The 11,096-nt window shown below is 35.5% G+C and overlaps 1 protein-coding gene and 1 pseudogene across 1 annotated transcript; both read right to left on the reverse strand.

Annotated features, from left to right (window-relative positions):
* The window catches only part of LOC149563432 (vacuolar iron transporter homolog 3 pseudogene), a 28,067-nt pseudogene extending 18,508 nt beyond the window's left edge, over positions 1 to 9,559 (reverse strand).
* A 449-nt stretch (positions 9,560 to 10,008) lies between these two features.
* LOC149563433 (serine--tRNA ligase, chloroplastic/mitochondrial-like) lies at positions 10,009 to 10,779 on the reverse strand. Its single transcript, XM_089828179.1, has 4 exons — positions 10,682 to 10,779; positions 10,508 to 10,596; positions 10,164 to 10,312; positions 10,009 to 10,029 (listed from the first exon to the last, which is right to left on the reverse strand). Exons 1-4 carry the CDS (start codon positions 10,777 to 10,779, stop codon positions 10,009 to 10,011), a joined length of 357 nt encoding a protein of 118 aa, XP_089684305.1.
* Positions 10,780 to 11,096: the final 317 nt, after the last annotated feature.

The raw sequence follows: 11,096 nt of genomic DNA on the forward strand, positions 1-11,096 counted from the left end.
CTCTCACACTCTCTCCCATCCCCTACTCTATCTCTCTTACAAACACACACTCCCATCCCCCCTCTCTCTTTTCCTCTCCCATCACCTACTTTCTCTCTCCCATCATCGTACTCTCTCTCTTCCACCCCCTACTTTCACACTCTCTACCATCCCCTACTCACTTACTTTCATAGATACACACACTCTTATCCCCCCACTCTTCTTCTTCTCTCCCATCCCCTACTCTCTACATCTGTCACACACACTCCCATCCCCCCTATTTCTTTCCCTCTCCATCTCCCTCTCCCACTCCCTCTCCTATTGCCTACTGTCTATCTCTCTCAAGTTCTCTTTCTTCCCCTCTCTCTCTCTCTCTCCCATCCCTTACTCTCACTCTCTCTCCCATCCTACTTTCTCTCAAACTCTCACACTCTCTCCCATCCTTTACTCTATCTCTCTTATAAATAAATACACATTCCCATTCCCCTCCTCTCTCTCTCTCGCAGTCCTTGTCCCACCGCCTACTCTCTCCCATCCCCTACTCTATCTCTCTTAAATGCTTCCATTCCAGCTCTCTCTCCCTCCCACTCCCTCTCCCATTTCCTACTCTCTCTCTCTCTCTCTCTCTCTCTCTCTCTCTCTCTCTCTCTCTCTCTCTCTCTCACTCTCTCCCTCTCTCCCATCCCTCTACCATTGCCTACTCTCTCTATCTCTCTCTCTTTGACACACACACACCCATCCCCCCTCTCTCCTCTTCCATCCCCTACTTTTTCTCTCACTTTCTCTCCCTCTCCCACTCCCTCTCCCACTGCCTACTCTCTCTCTCACTCTCACTCTTACTCTCTCCCTCTCCACTCTCTCTCTCTCTCTGCTACCCTCTAGTCTCTCTTAAATTTTCACACTCTCTCCTATCCCCTCCTCTCTCTCTCTCTCTCTCTCTCGCTCTCTCTCTCTCTCTCTCTCTCTCTCTCTCTCTCTCTCTCTCTCTCTCTCTCTTTCTCTCTTACACACATTTCTATTCCCTCCTGTCTCCCCCTCTCCCACTCCCTCTCCCATCGCCTACTCTCTCTTCCATCCCCTACTCTCTCTTGAGCTACTTTTTCTTCCCCCTCTCCCATTCCATACTCTCTCTCTTTCACACACATGCACTCCCATCCTCCTCTCTCTAAAGTTCTTTCTCTCCCACTCTGTCTCCCATCACCTACTCTCTCTCTCCTCCATCCCCTACTCTTAATCTCTCTCTCCCAACTTGTACTCTCTCTCACACTTCCTCTCTCTCCCATCCCCTACTTTAAATCTCTTTCCCCCATCCCGCACTCTCTCTCACACTTCCTCTCTTTGCCACCCCTACTCTCTCTCTCATCCTATACTCTCTTTGCCACCCCTACTCTTTCTCACTTTCTCTCTCCCATCCTGTACTCTCTCCCCTCTCCTATCCCCTACTTTCTCTCTATCTCTTTCATGCACACACATAGCCATTCCCCTATCCCCCTCCACCTAGTTCTCTTTTGCAACTTACATCTTAATAGTGTGTGCGCACTATAGTGCTTGCACCCTATAGCATGCATGCGCTATTTAGAGCTGAGGTTTAAATAGCGCATGCACGCTATAGCGCGCACACGCTATAGGGTGCACATGCTATTTAAACCTTAATCAAACCCAAGCCTAAGGCTTGGTTTTGCCTTGGAGATCCAACCCAGAGGTTTAGATTTGATGAACAGGCCTGAGACGTGTTTTCTAGCAAACATACAAAAAATGATTGTTTTTTCTTTTGTGCTCCCCTTCAAGATTTCTCATGGTTGGATATCGATAAGATCAGGTTACATAGCATTATAGGTCTCTGTGTTAGCTATCTAACCATATAATTTATTTTTAATTTGAACTATTTCAAGCCTTTCATCTATAATTTCTTTTGAATGTATGTTCATTTTTTGTCAAAAAACACCATGTACTAATTGGGCTATAGATTTTAGCTCGTTCATCGAATTTTGTAACAACTTAGTTTTTTAGAAACTATACTCCATTCTACACACTTTGAAAAAAAGAAGTTTTGATTTTAGATTAGTTTTCAATTATTTCTAGGGGGAGCACACAAATATTTCACATTTTTGGGATGTGTCTAGTTAAAAAATTCGTTAAAAAAAAATAGACATTATAAAATTACTTGAAAAATCTAGGATAAACTACATAGTGTTAAGTAACTTTTGACCAGAGTGATTAAAAATTTTCAAAAAAAAAGTTAAAATTTTAGGGGGGCCACACTTTGTACTCTGCTATGTTTTTTTGGAATAAATAGTACCACTTTTTTGTGGCCCCCTTTTTTGAGGACCTAAAACTAAACCATTTTGAAAAAAAAATTAGTAGTTTAGAAACTAGATTCAAAGGACTACGACTTTTTTTTGGTCATATTTGAAAATTTTGAGCGTAACTATCTTCAAATTCTTGTTGAAGTTCAAAATTTGCAGATTTCAAGAAAAAGGTGTCCACTTATACCCCCTTTTTGGCACCACAACTTTGTGCACTTACCCATCTACCACTCAAAACATTACCTCTAGCAAGCACTAACAATAGTGAATCATCTAATCCAACACTTGCATCATTAAGATCAAGGTCTATAAATACTTCAAGGAAGACACGAAGTCTTAGAGACATATATGATGAATTAAAAGAGGCTGAAAATGATGATTTGTGCATTATTTTTGCACTCTTAGCACATGCTGATCCAATTTATTTTGAAGAAGCTATTAAAGATGACAAATGGATTTTAGCCATGGATAAAGAAATATAGTCAATAGAAAAGAATGATACTTGGGACTTAGTAGATCTTCCTAAAGGCAAGGATGTGATTGGAGTTAAGTGGATATACAAAACAAAATATAATGCTAATGGAAAAGTAGAGAAACACAAGGCAAGACTAGTAGCAAAAGGCTTCAAACAACAACTGGGTATAGACTACAATGAGACATTTTCACCTGTGGCAAGATTAGACACTATTAGAATTATTTTATCCATTGTAGCCCAAAATAATTGCAAGGTTTATCAAATGGATGTGAAATCAGCATTCTTGAATGGCATTTTAGAAGAAGAACTGTATATAGACCACCAGGATATGAAATTTTGGGAGAAGAACATAAGGTATACAAGCTGAAGAAGGCACTATATGGCTTGAAGCAAGCTCCTAGAGCTTGGTACAGCAGAATAGACTCTTATTTTGTGAATGATGGTTTTAGTAAGTATGGCTATGAACCAACTTTGTATGTCAAAGTGAACAATGAAGGAGAAATATTGATAGTTTTCTTATATGAAGATGATTTGATAGTCACCGATAATATGTCAATTAAAAATTTCAAGGAAACCATGAAAAATGAATTTTATATGACTAACTTGGGACTCATGGGATATTTTCTTGGGATACAAGTAAATCAAAATGATCAAGGCATTTTCATTTGTCAAAATAAGTATGCTACTAATTTGTTGAAAAGATTTAAAATGACAAATGTGAATTCAGCCCCACTAGTACATTTTAGATCAAATTTTGACCTTTATTTTTGATGTAACTCTTAAAATGATTGATGAATTAAAAAAATTTCATTTTTATGCCCAAGTTGGTTAAAATTTTGACCAACTCAGGTTCACATAACTTGTTTTTATGCCCAAGTTGGTCAAAATTTTGACCAACTCTGGTTCACATAACAAAAAAAGAAAAAAGTTGTCATCATTTTGCCGCTGGTCGAAGGAGGGTTTGTCTGCATGTGCACCACACAAGGGAGCTCTTTGAGGTGAGGTAAGTCCATGTCGTCACCTCTGGTAGCATATACATTATTTTTTAAAGTGATAGGCTGCATCGTTCAGTAAAACCCTCAATATTTTCATGCTTTGGAGATATAGCACTGGCCATTGGGGAACATTTTGAAAAATATTTAGGTTATGCGATGCCTATGCTTTAGAGGGCAGTAGAGTTGTTTGTGCATTCTACTGATCAAGAGGATGAACTTATTGAGTATACAAATCAGCTGCATAATGGAATTCTAAAAGAATATTCAGACATTTTTCAAGGTTTCAAAAGCTCCTCCAAAAAAGAGTTACTGATTCATTATTCAGGTCATATTTTGCAATTTCTTGAGTGTATCTACCAGGACAAAGACAGACACGAAGTTGTCACAAAAGTTGCAATGACTAAATAATATAATATATTCCTGGATAGAGTGAGTATATGGTGCTTTTTTATTGTTTTGTGATCCAATCCATTTTTCTTAATTATGGGTGTGCTGATCACTATGTTGGTAGGACTAGAAATTATAAATGCCTATTATTTGAGGATGCTTGATCAGATGGGTTAAGAATTAAAGCCAGATCAACATTCACGAATTGCCCTCCAACCAAGCTTAAGGTAATAAAAAATTTGTTAATACAACAATACATATATTGTAAAATAAATAGGTTGTTGCAAAAAAAATAGCACAAGAGTCAAAATATGTGATCCATATCACTCAGTCTGATACGATTGCTCTAGAAATTCTGAAGTAATAGGTGGCTTCTATCCTCAAATTTTTGTTTAGATTGTTTTAGAAACTTTTTTTTATAATACAGCTCTTTATGTATTCGAATATTTATCTAGATATGATAATTTCCGTTATTTCCCTTAAGCTTACATACAAAGAACAAATAGAAATAGAATACCAATATATTGATTACCTATCAAAATTACATAGCAAAAGCAAAGTGTGAAGTATACTAACAGATATGATGAGTGTTGTATCCAAGGCCTTCATGGTGCATATATCTCTTGACAAATTGATTGACTCAATTTCTAATTAGGTAATGTTATTGAACCCTCTAAAAAATTATCAGGCATCCCACTTAATAATTCTTATGTTGAAGCTAGAGTAGAGTCTACTTAAAACTTATGTATCCAATTTCTCTATTGAAGCTTATTTTGAAATTAGAATCATTGCATGAGTGCAACTCAAACTGTTGTGCTACATAGCAAATTCTGTAGATTTTGGTGGTTCTATTGCTGGAAAAAAAACTTGGACTGGGATGAGGTAGCACAAATAGCATTGATTTATGGTACAGAAGTGAATACAATAAAGTGTCTGGGAAGAATTCATTAAGTTTTACTTTCAACTCTAGGGGAATTGATTTCTAAGCCCTTTGATATTTTAAGATGAGTAAAATGCTTTTGACAATTGGATATGTAATCAAAGCTTTAGTTCTTTTTGTTTGTCTTAGAAATAATTTGCAATTTAAGAGAGTGGCAATGAGGGAAGGTCAAGCATGAAGCATGTTTATGTCAAAAACTTTGATTGTGGATTTCTTCAACTTTTATATTTTGATTTGCTATAACTTTTGGAGCATTCTTTTTGTTCTTATGCTTGAATTTGCAATTCTTCTGTGGAGGAATTATGCATCTCCAAGCATTCTTTTCCAAATACCAAGTTACGCCTAACTAGAAGAGGAATCAATCCATCCTTGTGACACCTAAAAGTCACAACTCTAAGTAAATAGCAATAGGATTTGTGGCACCTAATTAGACAACATTTTGATGTAAAACTTGGCCTGAACCATATCATACTCTTTAGTGTCTTTTTAATTAATTTTTCAATATCTTGGGGAAGAATGATGTCACCAATAAATTACACTTATATATAGCTACTAGGAGATGTTAGTACACCCTGAACCCAATTGTCTTGGCGGTTGTTTGATACCACATTCTTTAGCAATGAGTAATTATTATTGTTGTCTTGATCTTAAACATTATTTTATACTAGGTGTGTTTTTTTGGTAGAAGGGTGCTACTGCAACTGTGTTTCTTTTTCTCTTCTTCATTTTACTAAACATTCCCTATCAACAAAATATTGATTGTGTTTCAATATTAAAATGTATGAGGGTATGTAAAGACTTTTCCTATTATCCACAAAAACTGTTTGAGAAGCACATGAAGTTTTGACAACTCATGCACTCTTGCCTCCTCAACTGGTTTTATTTTCAAGTAACAGGTAACAAAATTTCTCTCATTCTCATTGTGCTTTATATCCATGGTAGAGGTGTATTTCACTAGTCAAGCACAAATTGGATGTAGCATAAATGCTTTATCTTTTATTCTAGACAAAGTGGGCTGCATGATGGCAACTCACATTGGTTCCTATAAGGGCACTAACTCTGTCTTCACAAAAAATTACAAGATATCCAAATTTAGGAAAGGATACTAATTTAGAAAGGAAAAATTGTGTTGTTTTCATTAATAAAAGAAAAGCCTATGATTCAATGTGGTAGTAATTGGCGAACATTATCTTTAGCAATTAGTAGCTGATAGTTGTTTTCTGACTTCAAACAGACATGACTATAAGATTTATTGTGTGCACTAGAAAAATCATGTGCATTTGCACCATTTTTCTGAAAATCATCTTCAAATCCTCTATTAGTATCTTTTAGGTCTGTGTTAATTAATTAGACATTTCTTTTGTCTTCATCTTTTTTGGATCTAGATTGCTTTGCATATAATATTGATCTGTGTGATTTAAATATTTTCTTTGAAAAGCAGCATAGTTTGTATCATCTTCAGACCTCATCTATGATGATTTTTCTTGACGATCCACATAATCTATTTGAGAAACACATAAAAAATTAACAAGCCTTGCATCCTTGCCTGCTGAAATGATTTTATTTTTAGCTAACAGGTAACAAAATTTCTCCCAATCAAGGTTGTGCCATTCTTTCATTTTTAGGTAAATTACAAAACTAGCTCAACACAAATTGGATGCACCATTGATGCTTTCCTTTTCCTTCCAGACAACATGGATCTGCATGATGGCACCTTAGATTGATTCTAATTAGGGTGCTAATCTTGTTTCTGTAAATTAGTAACTAGCCATTCAACTTCATAAAACAATGCTAGTTTAGAAAGAAAAACTTGCATTGCTTTGGCCCCTCATTAATAAAATCAAAACTTTTTTTTAATTTGGTAGTAATTGGTGAACATGATCTTTGGTAGGGAGTGGCTAATAGTTGTTTTCTAGAATCAAGTGCACCTAAGATGAAGAATTCTAGTGCAAATTGGAAAAATTGTGGGTGTTCGCACTATTTTTCTTAGTAGCATCCTCAACTCCTTCTTGATGATCTTTTAGGATTGCTTTTTTATTTAGGCACATATTTCCTCTTCATCCTTTTTGAATTTGGATTACTCAAGATGCAATGTAAATTTGTGTTATTTAACTCACCTCTATTTTATCTTTTCCTTTTAAAAGTAACCTACTTTGTTTTATGTACAGACCTAATCTATGACCTATTTTTCCTTCAAACTACCATTTCAAACAACCTAAGATCCAATTTTAAGTGTAGCACTAGAGTATTCGTTATTAAAATCTCATATTGTTTTAAAGTGTAGTGGCACTAGTACATTTGCATCCATTTTTCTACCAAAATTTTTTACCAATGTTATGAATCCTCTTTATTTTTTGTTTTCATTCCTGTGTTGGTCGCAAAAAAAAAAATTCACCCCCCTTTGCTCAAAATTTTGACCAACATCAAATTACACAAAGTCGATGCAAAGACTACAAATGCCAAATATTTGCACGCATTTTCTGAACTTTGGTGAGTGCACGCCAAATGTGTTTGCCCACATTTTTTGATCTTGAATATGGTTGGGAAGGCAAGATGAAATTGTGTGTCTTTTTCGCTTGCATTTTTTGAATTTTGGTGAGTGCAGATATCAGATTAGTATTTCCCATAAGGTTTTCCCATGAACAAATTTTCTTGCAGGTGCCATATGTCAACTTGGCCCAGTGTGGAACCATTCTTTCAATACTAGCTATGACTAACTAGTGAGAGTGAATAGCATTTGGGTGGTTGACCATAGCCTGCATCGGATACTTGTTTCTCATTCTCATCAACATGGCACACATGAGATTAGGATAACTAGTCCTCTAGCTGCAGTGCATTTTCTTACAAATGAGAATGAATTAGGCCATTGGGAATTCTTTTCTCATATAGAGGCCCTTGCCTATCTGCATATAGGAGTATTACATCTGCTTTCACTTTTATTAAAAGGTAAAATAGTATAGTTGCTATGTTGTCAACATCCATTTAATGGGAAAACTCCTTATTTAGAAGCAATCTATTTAGCTTAAAGAAGATCTGACATAAACTCTTCCAATATTGTATATAAAGATAGATAAGTTGCTTCAAGATAGTTCAAAGAGTATAAACATAATTCATAAAGTTGAGCCGGTCAATAAGTTCTTGAATCAGATGCAAACAAACAAAATTATTTTTCAAATTTGGAAGTAGCAGTCTAGAACAGTAGTTGAATAGAGCATAACTTAATAGGTGTTTGTAAATTGATTATTATAGGGTTTACTAGGCGATATTGAAAAGTGGGTCCTTTGTCTTAAAGGAGAAATTTTGCATTTTCAGGGCACATGACTCGTACTGACCTAGTTAAGCATTCGTGAACCATCAAAGATCATTAGTCAACATAAAACAAGTGAGGCTTCGACGTGGGCTTATTGGATAAGGCATGCACAGTTGGAAGACAAGGAGCTCCTTTTATACTTTCTGATTTATGATTTCCTTTAGTCATCCATATTAATTACAACTGCATAATCAAGTGAACATACCATCCTACAACATAGTTTGTAAATATACTTTTTTATACATTTCCTAAACACTAGCATAATACCAAACAGTTTTCAATTGCTTTTATCAATATTTCAAATACATATCTAGCTCATTTCAAACATATTCTTATCATATTGTTCTTCTAGACCCTCTGATAACATGTGTTAGTATTGATAATCACCCTTTTTGCAGTTAGCAAACACGAAAGCAATTAACTATTAAGGTCACTCAACAGTCATTCTTTGAACATTTAACAAGAAATGGACTTTTCATAAGCTTCCTTTATAAATAACTTGACCAGTTCTTGAGAATAGTGCATACTAAATAGAGAATGAGTAGTCCAATCTCTTGAACTCCATTGTTAAAAATTACTATCAAGATCACAAATATAATCCTAACCATTCCAATGTGAATTTAACATATGTGCACCTGCATTATTCTTGCAAATATAGTGTTATTCATAGGATTGCCTCTTATTCCAGGAGCAATTTTTTGTTTTGATTTGACATTATTTGATTGCACCTTTGGACATTGTGTTGTCTTTCACTTCCATCATTTTGACATCATTAGAATTCTTGGCATTGTCATGAGACTCTTTAACAAAAATACTACCAACTCTCCCTTGATCTTGTTTAAAATTCTTTTTTCTCAAACTATAATTATTTCTTACTCGACAAACAACTATTACAGTAAGATGGCCTCTTAAAAGTATTTTTCCTTCCATATGAATCAAGTATATTTATGGAAGCAGTCTACTAACTTTCTTCATAATAAATGAGAACTTGTAGGGGGTGACCCCTAGCGCACACGGTAGATGGATAGGCTTGAAGTCGTGGGTCACCCTCATCGTCTTGAGTTTGATTTCGCCTTCAGGTTCAAATGGCGAGAGTGGCTTGCCTATGGCTACTCTGCACCCATGGGGGACTAGTCTCACCCTAAGCTCACACCGGCCACTGGTCATCGCTGGGCTAAGGTCACAGGGACACCCCCATGTAAAAATAAATAAAAAAATTAATGAGAACTTGCTACTGTTAAATATCCTCATGTTGTCTGTGCAATCTGCTATATCATTATCAATATGATCTTTTGAAGAAGAATGCCCTCCCTTTGCAAAGTGTGATGTAGTAGACAACATATTGTATTTACATCTTCTCTTATTTATAGTCTGTAGTAGTGGGATAATATCCCCTCTAAATTTCATTTGAACAACATGAATGTTCAAAGAACACTGTTTTATACTTTTTTGGATCTTTAAGTTACCAAGGGATCAAGTAAGCAATGCAGAAATGCATTTAAGACACCTACCTACAACTTATCCCAATAAATGTGTACTAAACCTACCATTTGAGGATTGCTAAGGTCAAGAAATATGAGTACTAAAATGTATGAGGTGGAAAACATTTCATACACTCAGTAGCTAAATCTGAGGTCCTGCTCAGAAACAATGGTTCAAAAAATTGTCACAAAATTATCTTCACATCTAGTAAATTGCTTTATTTTTTTGACTTTGGACATATGACTTCAACACCACCCATGAATGGTTTCAAAACTTCTAGAACAATTACCGACCCATCTTCTTGTTGAAAATTTTCAAGTATGGATATAATCATTCTAGGTACAGCACAAGCTGTTGCATTTAATGTATGTACAAACTGCAATGGTGGCAATGGGGTTTTCCCTTTCTTGGGCTTGACAGCCATTGAAAGAGTTGATTCTGCACTTATAGGTCAAAACTAAATATTAAGTCAATGACTATAGTAATCTGTGTAGTTTGATGCATTGGATATCTGAAAATTTTTTAAAAATTATAATTATTACACAGATATTTGTAGAGGCATATATTTTTTTCCTATCTACCAATCAAATATTGTCCTTGTTGAATGGCATTATAGTTTAGGGTATACCCCACCATACCGCCCTAGACCTGGCATCCATGCCTCCACATCATACTTGTGGTATGCTGGTGCACCTAAGTCTTCAAAAGGCATGTCTAGAGTCCTGCAAAAAATCAAAAATTGTAAAACAAAAAAACAAAAAAATTATGTTGTATAATCATTTAAACAACCAAACATTTCCAACTCACTTGAAGTGTAATCCAAGTGAAGAAAAGAGATCTTCCTCAATGCTAATTAGCTCCTCAAGGAATAATTCACTTTCCTCTGGATGACATATCACAAACATTTCAACCTTACTGAACTAATGGACACTATACAAACCCCTGCCCAACAACCCAAAAAAAATAGCTATACTTTAGGCAATAGAAATTCAAAAAAAACGCAGTTCACTAATCACTCACTAGAAGGAGCTAATGAATCTACATAATATAGATCTATTATTGTCAGTTATGAAGCATTTCAAACAACAAAGCAATGTGTAGCCATGGTATCTTTTCATCATTATGGCTTGGAGTCTCAGTCATCTGTCACCAATATTCTATTTGTGGATAGTGGGCACAATTTAATATATAAAGAAATAAGAATGAAGGCATAAAACATAGG

Source organism: Cupressus sempervirens, chromosome 4 (assembly GCF_028749045.1).
Source record: "Cupressus sempervirens isolate cs-2001-9-10 chromosome 4, ASM2874904v1, whole genome shotgun sequence".
NCBI lineage: Eukaryota > Viridiplantae > Streptophyta > Pinopsida > Cupressales > Cupressaceae > Cupressus > Cupressus sempervirens.